General features: G+C 46.8%; 1 protein-coding gene across 1 annotated transcript in view; it reads right to left on the bottom strand.

The window, feature by feature from the left end:
• Window positions 1–16,547, bottom strand: part of PEX3 (peroxisomal biogenesis factor 3) — a 75,241-nt gene that overhangs the window by 18,006 nt on the left and 40,688 nt on the right. The window contains exon 10 of the mRNA XM_077289222.1: window positions 774–844. Within this exon, the coding sequence (XP_077145337.1) occupies window positions 774–844 (71 nt within the window). The remainder of the gene's footprint in view (window positions 1–773; window positions 845–16,547) is intronic.

Below are 16,547 nucleotides of genomic sequence, written 5' to 3'. Positions count from 1 at the left end.
TGACTTACAGCACTGCAGGCTTACCAAGCGCCTGCTCTGAGCAGTCACTTGGTAAGCCACCTCCCTCCCTGCAGGACCCGGATGCCGCGGCCATCTTGGATCCGGGCACCTGCTGCGAGGAGGAGGTAAGAGACCCTCGCAGCAACGCTATCACATCGCGTTGCTCCGGGGGTCTCAGGGAAGCCCGCAGGGAGCCCCCTCCCTGCGCGATGCTTCCCTGTACCGCCGGCACACTGCGATCATGTTTGATCGCGGTGTGCCGGGGGTTAATGTGCCGGGGGCGGTCCGTGACCGCTCCTGGCACATAGTGCCGGATGTCAGCTGCGATAGTCAGCTGACACCCGGCCGCGATCGGCCGCACTCCCCCCGTGAGCGACGCCGATCGCGCTGGACGTACTATCCCGTCGGTGGTCATATGGGCCCACCCTACCTCGACGGGATAGTACGTCCAATGTCAGAAAGGGGTTAATGGACATGTGAGCATAGCTTAAAGTGATCCTGTCAGCAGGATTTTGCTAAGAATGATACCTGGGGTGAAGAAATCCGTCTTGTGGTACTTGAGCAATCCACAAGATGGATTTCTTCAACCCAGGTATCATTGTAATCAGTGTAACAACGCCAACCTGACAATGCCTGTAGTTTACTTAGCAAAACCCTGCTGACAGGTTCGCTTTAAGAACAAATTACTATCAAGTTATAAGGTCTGGAGAAGTGAGCAAAAAAACCACAGATGATTGTGAAGATCATTTATGGGACAACAGTTATTACTTTACCTCTCCAACATGTCTCTGGTTTCATTCAGGAGACGGATGGTGGTGACGTCCTTCTCCGTTAGTCCACATGCCTAGTAAAACCAAATATATTTTTTACCACAACTAAAAGCAGTTCTCAGCAACTCAAGAAGGAAATTCTGCTTAGGTTTGCAAGTTAAAGATGACACATTTCCTTTGAATTCTATATAATGTATATTATATGTACATACATACATACACTCATCTTTTACATTTTAAAAAAGTTACAAAAAATAAAATGAGCCAATGCAAAAGATTGGGCACCCTGGATAATAGTACCTAGTTTTTGCAGCCAGACAAGAGCCTTTCAATTCTTTTTTCAGGGATTTTCATTCATTCTTCCTTGGAAAATTCTTCCAGTTCTGTGAAATTCCTGGGTCGTCTTGCATGCACTGCTATTATGAGGTATAGCTATAGATTTTCAATGACGTTCAGATCAGGGGACTTTGAGGGCCATTGAAAAACCTTCAGCTTGTGCTTTTTGAGGTAGTCTCTGACACTGAATTTTATGGTGAGAAAGCAGGAGAGGTTTTCTTCTGATTTCTCTTCCATGAAGGCCATTATTTGTGTAGGTGTCTCTGTAGAACAATGTACCATAACTCCAGAGTCTGCTAAATCTTTCTGAAGGTATTTTTCAGTCAAGCAGAGTTTCAGATGTGCTTCTCTAGCAATCCTACGAGCAGCTCTCATTGAAATTTTGCTTGGTCTTCCAGACCTTATCTTCGCCTCCACTGTTCCCATTAACTGCCATTTCTTAATTACTTTTCAAACTGAGGAAAGGGCTATTTCAAAACGCTGTGCTATTTTCTTCTTATAGCTTCTGCTGCTTTGTGGGTCTCCACCATTTTCATTTTCATAGTGCTATGCAGCTGCTTAGAAGAACCCATTGCTGCTGCTTTTTGGCACAAGGTTAGAGGCGGCTGGGTTTTTATAAAGCTGGGAAATTTCCATCACCTGGCCTTGCATAACGATTATCGTGAACAAGCCATAACCCTAACAGGCTAATTAAAATCTGAAACCTTGGCCAACGTTATCTGACCACACAAATCTACAAAATGATCTGGCAATAGGATTCTCCTCGTCAGTACGATTATGGCGATACCAAACTTGTCCAGTTTTTTTTTTTTTTTTTTATAATTTTAGAGGTGAAAAATAAATGAGAAATTTGTAAAGAAATAAAAAATGTTGGGCAATGTGTCGCCATTTTCCGAGACTTTTTAACGTTTTAATTTTTTGGTCGATGGAACTGATGGGGCTGTGCACATGTCCGTGCCAGAGTTGGACCTGATATTGGGATCACACTCAGCCATGAAAGTTAAGGAGTATGTGGAAAACATCAGACTGCACTAGGATGCCATCTGAGTGCAGTCCAATTTACACGTCGTTAAGTCGGTTTCACATTAGCGTTTCTGTGCGCAGCATAGGCCTGTGTACTTCTTTAAGATTTGCATGCGTCTTGCCTACCTATATTTAACATTGTGTAAGCAGGGACATGCGTTGTATGCGGATGAGTCCCCGTGCGTCGTTTTCACGTGCCAGCTGAACGCAACATGCGTTTGGCTGGCACGTGGAGCAGGTATAGAAGCAGTGCCTGTACTTTTCACAATAGGGAGATAGATTTTAAATACAGTTGGCCTCCTAATGCAACAGCTATGATCAGAGCAACACACCATTAACAGCTAATATCTTCTTAAAAGAATTGATCAATGGCAACCATGGCATCTAGGGAGTCAGACAGGGAAAGCTCTCCTTCTGTCATTTCACTGCACTGTACGTATCACAGCTGTATGTCAGCAGTAGAGCTGTGTGTACAGCAGTGGTGTTTGTGTGTATGTAGCAGAGCTTTGTGTACAGTGGTGTGTTTGTGTGTCAGCAGCAGAGCTGTGTGTACAGTGGTATATTTGTGTGTCAGCAGCAGAGCTGTGTGTAGAGCAGTGGTGTTTGTGTGTATGTAGCAGAGCTATGTGTACAGTGGTGTGTTTGTGTGTCCGCAGCAGAGCTGTGTGTACAGTGGTATATTTGTGTGTCAGCAGCAGAGCTGTGTGTAGAGCAGTGGTGTTTGTGTGTATGTAGCTAAGATATGTGTACAGTGGTGTGTGTGTGTCAGCAGCAGAGCTGTGTGTACAGCAGTGGTGTGTTTGTGTGTATGTAGCAGAGCTGTGTGTACAGTTGTCTGTGTCAGCAGCAGAGATGTGTGTAGAGCAGTGGTGTGTTTGTGTGTATGTAGCAGAGCTTTGTGTACAGTTGTCTGTGTGTCAGCAGCAGAGCTGTGTGTACAGTAGTGGTGTGTTTGTGTATGTAGCAGAGCGGAGTGTACAACAGTGGTGTGTTTGTGTGTTAGCAGCAGAGCTGTGTGTACAGTAGTTGTGTGTTTATGTGTATGTAGCAGAGCGGAGTGCACAGCAGTGGTGTGTGTGTGTGTATGTAGCAGAGCTATGTGTACAGTGGTATGTTTATGTGTCAGCAGCAGAACTGTGTGTAGAGCAGTGATGTGTGTGTCAGCAGCATAACTGTGTGTACAGAAGTGGTGTGTTTTTGTGTCAGCAGCAGAGCTGTGTGTACAGCAGTGGTGTGTTTGTGTATGTGCAGCAGAAAATGTATAATGTGCGAGCTGTAAATCTACATCTGTATAATACATGTGCTGTAGAGAAACACCAACAATAGATCTATTACCTCTGTATTATTTTCTTTACCACTCTTCTACCCTAGAGTGTTATCATTAATTATATTTACCTGTCAACTTCTTTAAAACGCCTATGAAGTTTAAATTAGCAAGAAATATGTTTTTCCTATTTTCTGCTGTCTGAGCAAAGAATGTATCTTACAGTAAGGTGTGTTCTATAGTCTGAAAAAGCAAAGACCATTCATTTCCACAGCCTTTAAATGTTCTGGACATGCAAGGTTATCGTAGGGCATCATGTCTCTACCAAATATAATAAATTAAGCAGTATGCCCATCAAGAGGCAAAATGTCCATATAGTAAGACTGAACTGAAGGGTTGTCATGAGAACACAAGTACAGAAGCTCTACAGGATGTCTAGTACTTCAACCTAAGATATCGAGAATGAAATATTAAACATTTTTAAGATACTTTATTCTGCTTATTCTGACTTATGGTTAATTAATAACACAGACATTTTAAAAGAACCAATAAAAGAAATAATTATCTGGTTACCTACCATGAAATACAATAAACATATTTGTCTCTGAAATCCTCAGAAACCGAGCAGCCGGTCCAGACAAGGTCATGCTGACTTCTGAGGGGACATTAGCCATGTATCTCCACTATGACAAATTACTGAATGACCTTAGATGCCGGTCTGCATCTTCCAGAAAACTCACATTGAAAATCATAACGGATAAAGAATGCATTCGTGTCTAGACGAGATGTCCTAAAACTCAGCAGCCTGTTCAACTTTCCTCACATTTCCTTTACTTCTTTTAACAAATATTTGGCATTAAGACTAGATAGATGTTTTCCATGTATTATACTAACCTGCAAATAACTAAAGCTATAATCTACTATATAATTGTCTAAGGGGTACTTCCGTCTGTCTGTCCGCAACTTCCGTAACGGTTATTCATTAGCTGATTGGTCTTGCCAGCTGCCTGTCATGGCTGCCGCGACCAATCAGCGACGGGCACAGTCCAATTAGTCCCTCCCTACTCCCCTGCAGTCAGTGCCGGCCGGCCGCTCCATACTCCCCGCAGTCACGGCTCACACAGGGTTAATGGCAGCGGTAACGGACCGCGTTATGCCGCGGGTAACTCACTCCGTTACCGTCACTATTAACCCTGTGTGACCAAGTTTTTACTATTGACGCTGCCTATGCCGCGTCAATAGTAAAAGGATCTAATGTTAAAAATTTAAAAAAAAAAAGAATCATTATATACTCCCCTTCCACTGCCTTTCCCGCTCCTCGCCACCCTCCGGTAACCACTCTGTGCAAGCGGCAGGTTCCGGTACCAATTATCGTATGGCAGAAGGACCTGCCATGACGTCATGGTCATGTGACCGCGACGTCATCACAGGCCCTGCGCGCCTGCGCGAGCAGGACCTGTCATGACGTCACGGTCATGTGACCACGACGTCATCACACCCTGGGACCGGAATCTGCCGCCTGTACCGCGCACAGGTGACAGAACTACAAGTATGGTGAGTATGTTAGAACTACAAGGGGCCCTCGGATCAGAAGGTGAGTATGTTTATTTTTTATTTTTTCACCTGTGACATACGTGGCTGGGCAATCTACTACGTAGCTAGGCAATATACTATGTGGCTGGCCAATATACTACGTGGCTCTGTGCTGTATACTACGTCGCTGTGCAATATACTACGTCACTGGGCAATATACTACGTGGCTCTGTGCTGTATACTACGTCGCTGTGCAATATACTACGTCACTGGGCAATATACTACGTGGCTGGGCAATCTACTACGTGGCTGGGCAATCTACTACGTGGCTGGGCAATCTACTACGTGGCTGGGCAATCTACTACGTGGCTGGGCAATCTACTACGTAGCTAGGCAATATACTATGTGGCTGGGCAATATAGTACGTGGCTGGGCAATATACTACGTGGCTCTGTGCTGTATACTACATCGCTGTGCAATATACTACGTCACTGGGCAATATACTACGTGGCTCTGTGCTGTATACTACGTCACTGGGCAATATACTACGTCACTGGGCAATATACTACGTCACTGGGCAATATACTACGTCACTGGGCAATATACTACGTGGCTGGGCAATATACTACGTCAATGGGCAATATACTACGTCAATGGGCAATATACTACGTCAATGGGCAATATACTACGTCACTGGGCAATATACTACGTCACTGGGCAATATACTACGTGGCTGTGCTATATACTACATGGCTGGGCTATATACTACGTCGCTGGGCAATATACTACGTCACTGGGCCACGTCACTGGGCAATATACTACGTCACTGGGCAATATACTACATGGCTGGGCAATATACTACGTCACTGGGCAATATACTATGTCACTGGGCAATATACTACATGGCTGGGCAATATACTACGTGGCTCTGTGCTGTATACTACGTGGCTCTGTGCTGTATACTACGTCGCTGGGCAATATACTACGTGGCTGTGCTATATACTAGGTCGCTGGGCTATATACTACGTGGCTGGGCTATATACTACGTGGCTGGTCTATATACTACGTGGCTGGTCTATATACTACGTGGCTGGTCTATATACTACGTGGCTGGTCTATATACTACGTGGCTGGTCTATATACTACGTGGCTGGTCTATATACTACGTCGCTGGGCAATATACTACGTCGCTGGGCAATATACTACGTGTCTGTATAGTACGTCAGCTGGCAGATCCCCTGCTTTAAGGTGGGCTCCGGCGGTGAGCCCACCTTAAAGCCGCGACATGTCAGCTGTTTTGTACAGCTGACATGTGCGCGAGCGGAATCGCGATCCGCCCGCGCCCATTAACTAGTTAAATGCCGCCGTCAAGCGCTAACAGCGGCATTTAACTAGCGCTCTCGGCCGCGCGGCCGGAAATGCTCGCAGCGCTGACCCCCGTCACATGATCGGGGGTCAGCGGTGCATTGCCATAACAACCAGAGGTCTCCTTGAGACCTCTATGGTTGTTGATGGCCGATTGCTTTGAGCGCCACCCTGTGGTCAAAGTACACCACCATTTCTACTACATAGAGGTGATCTGTGCTTCACCTCTATGTAGCAGAGGCGATCGTGTAGTGCATGCTTCTAGCCTCCTATGGAGGCTATTGAAGCATGCCAAAATAAAAAAAAGTGTTTAAAAATATGAAAAAAATAAAAAAAATATATAAAAGTTTAAATCACCCCCCTATCGCCCCAATCAAAATAAAACAATAAAAAAAAAAATCAAACCTACACATATTTGGTATCGCCGCGTTCAGAATCGCCCGATCTATCAATAAAAACAAAGGATTAACCTGACCGCTAAATGGCGTAGCGAGAAAAAAAATCAAAACGACAAAATTACATTTTTTTGGTCGCCGCGACATTGCATTAAAATGCAATAACGGGCGATCAAAAGAACGCATCTGCACCAAAATGGTATCATTAAAAACGCCAGCTTGGCACGCAAAAAATAAGCCCTCACCTGACCCCAGATCACGAAAATTGGAGACGCTACGGGTATCGGAAAATCGCACAATTTTTATTTTATTTTTATTTTTGCAAACTTTGGAATTTTTTTCCACCACTTAGATAAAAAATAACCTAGACATGTTAGGTGTCTATGAACTCGTAATGACCTGGAGAATCATAATGGCAGGTTAGTTTTAGCATTTGGTGAACCTAGCAAAAAAGCCAAACAAAAAAATTGTGGGATTGCACTTTTTTTTGCAATTTCATCACACTTGGAATTTTTTTCCCGTTTTCTGTTACACGGCATGGTAGAACCAATGGTATCGTTCAAAAGTACATCTCGTCCCGCAAAAAATAAGCCCTCACATGGCCATATTGATGGAAAAATAAAAAAAGTTATGGTTCTGGGAAGGAGGGGAGCGAAAAACGAAAAAACGGAAAAAGCTCCGGGGGTGAAGGGGTTAAAATCGACCTTTCACTGAATTTTTTAATTTACAATGAGTACCTTTTAATTGCGGCTGTCCCACTGATTCTGGAATAGTCTTTCTTTACTTCTTTCTATGCTACTCCATTCTGAAGCTACTCCTTGATGATAAAGATGCAAATTTTGGAACATAAGAGCACAGGAGAAAATAAACAGTGTGTATCATCTGTAACACCGGTTTAATAGCAGGAAGAAACTGTGGAGTCTTCTACATGGTCACATGAGACAAATCTCATCTCAGGAGAACATGCTGAGCCAGGCTGCCCTATAATGCCACACTGAGAAGTTCTTTGGTATACACCCAACTGGTTGAATCTGAATCTTTATCTCTAGGGGCATAATTGTCGAACAAAGAAAAACGATATCAGAATCAGTAAAGCAGCGAGAGCCGTATAAATTAAACAATCAAGTGAAAGGTCCCCTCTAAAAGGAGTTTCCAGGACTATTTCTTTTTTTTTATTATGGGTTTGAGAACGGACAGGCAGGTAGTTGCCAACTACCTGCCTGTTCTACCCGACACCGGCTCAAGACTGTTCCGGCTGGCGATTCTTTTGCTTCTCGTCAAGAGAGCAGCTCTTTTGGTTTCGGGCTGCTCTGTCAGCTAGGCAGGACTGCTGGCGTCATGCTGACTTGACAACCGGCTTCCCATAGTTAGGCTTCAGGATTTCGAATGTCAATCCGCATGACATCGCCAGTCAGGCCCCAGCAACAGAGGAGATTGGGAAAAAAGCAGCTGCTCTGACGACATAACGATGCTAAGCTGGCAGAGATTGGAAGCGGGCAGAACAGGCAGGTAGTTAGCATTACTAACCTGTTAGCTCTTAGGCCCATAGTAAAAAAAAAAAAAATGATATAGTCCCAGATAACCCCTTAATACTTTTAAAAAGAAACGATCAGCAGAAAAACAGGATTTTTGGTTGTTACCGTAAAATCTGTTTCTCGGAGCCTTCATTGGGGAGACACAGGAACCATGGGTGTATGCTGCTGCCACTAGGAGACTGAAACTATGCATAAAAAAAGTTAGCTCCTCCTCTGCAGTGTACACCCCACCAACTGGCATTATGAACCTCAGTTAGTGAGAAAGCAGTAGGAGAAGAAAAAATAATAAGGTTGAAATAACAACCACAAACATGAGAACTGTAAACATGAGAACAGTCATAGAACACAGAACAACAGAAACTGAATAATATGGGAGGGTGCTGTGTCCCCCAATGAAGGCTCCGAGAAACAGATTTTACGGTAAGCAACCAAAAATCCTGTTTTCTCTATCGCCTCATTGGGGGACACAGGAACCATGGGACGTCCCAAAGCAGTCCCTGGGGCGGGAAAAGCAGACTTCCATCAGGTCAGAGGACTCACCACTGCCGCCTGCACGATCCTTCTGCCTAGGCTGGCGTCCGCCGAAGCGTAGGTATGGACCTTGTAAAATTTGGAGAACGTGTGGATGAAAGACCAGGTTGCCGCCTTGCAAAGCTGTAGGGCGGAAGCCCTGTGGTGCAACGCCCAGGAGGCACCGACTGCCCAGGTATAGTGAGCCTTAATCCCAGGAGGGGGCACTCTGTTCCTGGCCCTGTAAGCCTCCAAAATTGCCGTTTTGATCCAGCGTGCAATAGTCACCTTGGAATCTGGCAGGCCTCTGCGCGTGCCATCAGGAATGATGAAAAAACAGTCCGTCTTCCGGAAAGAGGTCGTTCTAGCCAGGTAGATCCTCACTGCCCTGACGAGGTCCAGCTTGTTCAACGATCGCTCCAGAGGATGAGTCGGAGCTGGACAAAAGGAGGGTAGGACGATGTCCTCGTTGAGGTGGAAGGTGGAAAACACCTTAGGAAGGAAAGAAGGCGGAGGCCTCAAGACCACCTTGTCCTGGTGGATAACCAAGAAAGGAGGTCGACAAGAAAGGGCCGCCAACTCGGAAACGCGCCGTATAGAAATGATGGCCACAAGAAAGGCCACCTTCCAGGATAGAACTGACAGGGAAACCTCCCTGAGAGGCTCAAAGGGGGAACCCTTCAGAACCTCCAGCACAAGATTCAAATCCCATGAATCCACAGGAGCCCTGTACGGAGAGACAGTATGGGCTACTCCCTGAAGGAAGGTCTTGACCTGCGGCCGAGAAGATAGCGTCTTCTGCAAAAGGATGGAGAGCGCAGAAACCTGGCCCTTTAGGGAACTAAGAGCGAGGCCCGAATCCAGTCCTGCCTGAAGAAAGGCCAAAATGGAAGGGAAAAGGACGTAGGTGAAACGTGGTTGGACTCGCACCAACGGAAGTAAGCCTTCCAGGTACGATAGTAGTTCCTGGAAGATGAAGGCTTCCTAGCCTGGATCATAGTATGAATCACCCGATCTGAAAGGCCGGACGCTCTTAGAACTGTGATCTCAACAGCCACGCCGTCAAACTGAGCGACCGAGAATTCGGGTGGCAGATCGGACCCTGGGATAGCAGATCGGGTCTGTCTGGAAGCCGCCAGGGGGCGTCCGCGAAAAAGTTGATGATCTCCGCAAACCAAGATCTCCTGGGCCAATCCGGAGCGATCAGAATGACCGGCACCCCTTCCGCCTTGATCTTTTTCAACAGCTTGGGAAGCAAGGGCAGGGGTGGAAACAGATAGGGGAGCCGAACTGTGAGTACTCAGAGTCCCCCCCCCGATGGTTGACATATGCCACTGCTGTGGCATTGTCTGTCTGGATTCGAATTGGCAGACCCCTGAGAATCCTTTCCCAGTGACGAAGGGACAGAAAGATGGCCCGAATCTCGAGGACATTGATTGGTAGAGCTGACTCCTGCGCCGATCAACGACCCTGAACAGTCAGGTGGCGAAACACAGCACCTCAGCCGAGCAGGCTGGCGTCCGTCGTCACCACCTGCCAGTGAACTGGAAGGAAGGACCTGCCCCGGGAGATGAGAGGTGACGTCAGCCACCAGTTTAGGGACCGTTTGACACTGGGCGAAAGCAGAATCGGGTAGTCCAGAGAAAGGACAGACCTGTCCCACTGTGAGAGAATAGCCTGCTGAAGGGGTCTTGAGTGAAATTGGGCGAAGGGAATCGCTTCCAATGTGGCAACCATCCTTCCCAGAACCTTCATGGCTGATCGGAAGGAGGGAAGTCGAGGGCCCTGGAGCAAGCGAACTTCCCGACGAAGGATGGATCTCTTGTCTTCGGGAAGGAAGACTCTGGTCTGACGAGTGTCGAAGAGCATGCCCAGAAAAACGAGGCGCTGAGAAGGAATAAGGCAGGACTTCTTCTGGTTGACAAGCCACCCGAAACGGGCTAGGGTGTCGAGGACGATGGACAGACTTTCGTGAGCCTGAGAAAAGGACGGAGCCTTGATGAGGATGTTGTCGAGGTACGGAAACAGAACCAGGCCTCTGACCCTCAAGATGGCTATCAGCGCTGCCATGATCTTCGTGAAAACCCTGGGGGTGGTTGCGAGACCGAACGGCAGGGTGACAAACTGAAAATGCTCCTGATGTATTGCAAAACGCAGGAATCTGTGATGTCCCGGGAAGATCTGGACATGGAGGTAGGCGTCCTGGATGTCTATGGAGCACAGGAATTCCTGAGCCTCCATGGAAGCAATTACTGAACGAAGGGATTCCATCCTGAAGTGTCTCAGACAAACCCTCTTGCTCAGCAATTTGAGATCCAGAATGGGACGAACCTTGCAGTCTTTTTTCGGTACCACAAAAAGATTCGAATAGAACCCTGTGAACCTCTTTTTCTGGAATGGGAACGATTACCCCGGATTTGAGGAGGGAAGCGATGGCTGCAAAGAAACCCAGAACTAGAGCGGGGTCTCTTGGAGGGCGGGATTCGAAGAAACGATCCCGGGGCCGTGAAATGAACTCTATTTTGTATCCTGGATACCACTTCCCTTACCCATGAATCCTCCACTGAGGTGATCCAGACGTTCCTGAAGAAGAGGAGACGGCCGCCCAGCTTGGGAGGTGCGCTGGGGTCTTGAAGTGAGTCATGCCGAGGTGGATCTTCCAGTCCTAGACCTGGAAAATCTACCTTGGGAGTAGCGGGAACGCCAGGAAGGAATGGGTCTAAAGGATACTGTCTTCTTCTCTTGACGTGCCTGTGGCCTCTGCTGCTGCTGGGAAAAGGAGTTTGACGCCGCGAAGCAACGAAAAGGCCGAAAGGGCCGAAATTGCCGCCTAGGAGGAGGACGGCGAGGTTTGGACTGGGGAAGAAGGGAGCTTGTGCCCCCGGTAGTGTCCTTAATAATTTGGTCCAGCTTGAAACCGAAGAGACGAGATCCCTGAAAAGGCAGACTGGTAAGGGACTTTTTTGATGACAAATCCGCCTGACAGGCCTTGAGCCAAACGGTACGTCGGATGGCAACATTACTAGATGCCTGAGCGTCACAAGACGCGGCGTCCAGGGAAGCAGAGACTAAGTATTCCCCAGCGTGAGAAATCTGGGTGGCAAGTTCCGCCAGCTGTTCTGGTGGAGCTCCGGCCAGAATGCCCTGACGGAGTTGTTTGGCCCATTCGGATATAGACTTCGAAGCCCAGGTGGAAGCAAAAGCCGGGCATAGGGCAGATGCAGCCGCTTCGAAGGCCGACTTCACAAAGGACTCTATGATTCTATTGTTGGAATCTTTCAGAGACGCTCCGCCAGACAGCGGGAGGACTGTGTTGGTGGAAAGTCTAGAAACTGGCGGATCCACAAAGGGAGAATAAGTCCAGTTGGCGATGAGATCCGGGGAAAAAGCATATAAGACGCCAAGGCGCTTTCCTCTTTGAAAGCGTGTGGTTGGATTCTCCCTTTCTCAGAAGCGGATCGAACTCAGGATGAGGAGCGAAAACCTTGGAAGGTGTTTTAGACCGCCTAAACGAAACCGTCTGATCTGCGGGTTCCGTAGAGGAATCTTTGATGCCACAGGTCTGATTGATTGCTCCAGTGAGACTCTGAACCATATACCTCATGCTAGCGATTTGGTTCGAATCCAGCTCCAAATTATCCTCTGAAGGCGCATCAGAGAAAGCTTCGCCTGACTCAGGTGATGAGGCTCGGGGAGAAGCAGATCGCAGAGAAGGACTGTGGGGCGAGATGGAACGGGAAGAGGACTCAGACCGGCGTTCCTGTCTGGATCTTTTGCGGCCTATAATGGGAGGCTCGGACGGAGGTTCCTGTGACCCGCTAGCTACTGCGGGAGTCTGCAGGGGCAACCTATCAAGCACAGACACAAGGGTCTGGGACACCCGTGTTAGATCCGCTACCGATTGTGACAGAGCGGAAGCCCAACCTGGGGTGGAGGCCTCACTTTCAAGCGGAGTAGCAGGGGGATCCTGGGCGGTGGGCATAATGGGGTTGCTGCAGGTCTGACAGAGGGGAGAGGACTGACCAAGGGAAGCTTGCAGTTACAAGACGAACACACCAAGTGTTTGACTAAGGAAGAGGAAGTAGAGGAAGAAGTAGGAGGACTAGAGCAACCTCCCTTAGAATTAGACATGACGAACGGGCCTCTGAGAAAAAATGCCAGAAGGTTAGGGGACAGGAGGGCAGAGGAGAGTGTCAGTCTGCAGTGCAGAGCTACTCACGGCAGACGTCCTGTAGTTTTTCCGGTTGTAGGCTGTGAAGATAGAGCAGGTCCTGCAGAGGAATCAGCGCCGAATCCCACGCCGAAAATGGCCGGGAGGACAAAGATGGCGCCGGTGGGCGGCGCTCGCCAGAGAAACAGGAAAAGGATGTGAAAGATGGGCGGGAGAAAAGCCCGCCCGAAGGAGAGGGGAAGGGGGCGGAGTCGCGGCGGTGAACTAGGCCCGAACAGAAGCCGGGGCCTAAATTAGTAACCAGTGACCGCCGGTGAGGTGGAAGACAGAGCGGCTGCCGGCCGCCGAGGGGAAAAAAGCGGGGCCGCCTGCAAAAGACCTTCCCCAGACGAAGCGGCGACCCCCTGGGAGAGCTGTAAGGCGGATGTGGCACAAGACGCGGCGTAAACGGAAAAACGCCGGGTATGATGAAGCACCTGGAGGAGAGAGCCTCCAGGTAACCCTGAACGAGCCCTGGGCCCCCCACCCAGAACAGTCCCTATCTGAGGAGGGGGCTAATGAATACTCACCTCATTCATCCCACGTCGCGTGGATCACTCATGAAGGTAGTGTCCTGGAAGAGAAAGAGAGGTACCTCATTCCAGGGAATAGGATTAGACGTCCAGGTGCTGATGGACGTCCTCGTCTCCACCAACCGACAGGCTCTGGAGGACGAGTGGGTGGGAGACGGAGCAAGGACCGGTCTGAATCTCCTCAACACTCTTCTGTGTTAGGGGTCTTGGTCCTGATGTGGGATCTATGAGGATACGGGGTGGCAGTACACGCCGTACTCATAGTCCGCATTGTGGGATTACAGTTGTGACTATTCACACTGCATCTCTCCGGAAACCTGAAAGGGAACGACGCACATTTGAGGTAGATAAGGGTCTAATAAAAGACCTGTGTCCACCTCCTACTGACACTAAGCTAAAATGAGATTCATAATGCCAGATGGTGGGGTGTACACTGCAGAGGAGGAGCTAACTTTTTTTATGCATAGTGTCAGCCTCCTAGTGGCAGCAGCATACACCCATGGTTCCTGTGTCCCCCAATGAGGCGATAGAGAAAAATGCTATTAAACTGCAGATATGGGGTTAATCCGGGGAGAAAATCAACTTTATTTCCCCCACAGTGTTAAGGTTTCAATCACGGCAATCATATTTGCAGGTTAATAGCGGGTTTTTCTGGTGACAGGTTCCCTTTAAGTGAAGAAGCACTCAATCTGGTGTGCTCCTTAACCCAGTAATGCCTTCTTTCTGTATGCTGCGAAGCTAGGGAGAGTGCAGGCAGACTCATGCATAACAGTCATGGGTCTGCCTACATGCTACAGCCAGAATTGATTAATACAACAGATCCCAGACCAATTTCACAGATCTGCTGCCACTAAAGGAAAGCTACTCAGTAGTGTAGCTATCTAAAGGGCTGAGATCATCCTGGGCCCACCAACAGCAACCACCATTATTAACTGCACCAGTGCGCATGACATGCCAAAACAGTTAAACCCTGAGGTATAGCAGAGAGCGATAGTCACTCTCCATTCTGTAGAGCACTTTACGTCTGCAGCCTATAGAACAGCTGGAACACTGATTTTCAAAATCCCGATGTAGATGGCGTGATTACATCACCACATTGTGCCGCCTGTGCCAGGACCCTGACAGTGTTAGTGGACTCACCAGGATTCAGGATTATATACAAAGTTCTTTATTTTCTAGTGCACTATTACTTTTTTGTAAGTTAACTCCAGTGGCATTATAGTTATACATGGATCCACTCACAGGACATGACTACCAGGCATTATTATTTGCTAAAAGGACACTCAGGGGACATGATTATTGTTTAGGTGGGCAGTAAAGAGGCATAATTACATATTAGGGGCACACAAAGTATTACACCCATCAAAGAGGCACACAGGTATTATTAATTTCTACAAGGCAAAATGTGTGCACTAATACTTTCTAAGGGACTCACAAAGTGCATCAATATTTTTTATAGGGCAATTTTACCATTTAGTACAATGGTACGCTGTTGGGCATTATTACTGTGCAAGTCCAGTAACAGGCCCACATACAGCAGAAGCAGCTCAGCATTGGCGTATCACAAGGATGGTGGAATTTTTGCAGGTTGGAAATAAATTGGGACAGTGCTGGAAATGTGAGAAGTCAAATTTGTCTGTTGTGGTCTGAGCCAAATGGAAAAAAAAAACGTGAACGATTTGATCAGAAAGAACGTCAGTTGTAAGTCCCTGGATATATATGTACTATAATCTCTTAATATGTTCTTCAGAACAGGTACTAATATAAAATCACTGTATGGCGGTATTATCAGTGTTAGTCTTTATAGAGTGACTTTATTTTTTGTAAGGGCATGGTCATCTACTAAGGTTCCCCTACACCCACTATAACTGGAGTATGCCACCGTAGTTGTAAAGATTTTTACCTAGGTTTTAGGCGCACTCAGATGCGTTTGACCTCCAATGTGCTGAACTGCTAGCTACGTCTCTGAAGCTACTGGAGCATCTACATTTCCCCTGCGGTGGAAAATGGATAAGCATGTAATATGTCATTGATTCAAGAAAATAAAGCTACTCTCTCCATGAAAGCTTATAAATAGGAACTGCTGGATCTATAATTCCTTAACGTGATATGACAGATATATCAATTATGGAGTGAGTCAGTGTGTGTGGAACAGGCTCAGGAGCTGAGACCGTTCCACAAGCAGCAGATGCTGGTTGTTTTAAATAGCAAGCATCTGTGTCTAAAAGCCGCGGCTGTCAGTCATTTAAATTCCACTGTCAATCTGATAGCAAAATGTTAATAGAAATGCCCCATTACTAGCGTGTACTGGCTTCCACTGGTTACCATAGCAGCCTCCACTAAAGCTCAGCTATATGAGATTTCCATTATACACTACAATAGAATGAAAGATCAGACAATTGCAGATTCAATCCATTAATGGTACATAAAAATAAGAGTAAAAATAAAAAAAAAAGTTTTAGAAAATATATTAATAAAAAAAAAATATAAAAATTCAAATCAGCCTTTCCTCTTGTCGGGCTGGGATTCCAGGTTCAAATCCCACCAAGTCTGTATGTTCTCCCCATGTTTGCGTGGTTTCCTCCCATTCGACCAGACATACTGATAATGAATTCAGATTGTGAGCCCCAATGTGACAGTGATGATGTCTGTAAAAAGCTGTGGAATTAATTACGCTATATAAGTGAGTGTAATAACTATCATGAAGAGGAAAACAAAAAAAATCAGAATGTCAGAATTTTTCGGTCACCACACATCCCTTAAAAGAATGCAAAAAATACTGATCAAAACATTGTATGTACCCTACAATTGTACAAACGTTAGATTGCTACTTTCACACACTGATGACATAAAAAACAATTCTGACTTTTTTTCCACCACTTAAATAAGAAAAATAAATTATACAGGTTTGCTACTGCCGTAATTATACAGACTTCTAGAATCATACTGCCAGTTCATTTGTATTCACAATGAACACTGTAAAAACAAAACCCAAGAAACCATGGCAAATCTTGTTTTCTTGTGATGTCACCATACTTGGAAGAGGTTTTCCAGTGCACAGCATGGTAAACTG

Source organism: Ranitomeya variabilis, chromosome 2 (genome assembly GCF_051348905.1).
Source record: "Ranitomeya variabilis isolate aRanVar5 chromosome 2, aRanVar5.hap1, whole genome shotgun sequence".
Taxonomy (NCBI): Eukaryota; Metazoa; Chordata; class Amphibia; order Anura; family Dendrobatidae; genus Ranitomeya; species Ranitomeya variabilis.
The sequence above is the reverse complement of the archived record's forward strand: the minus strand, read 5'-3'. Positions and strand labels throughout refer to the sequence as shown.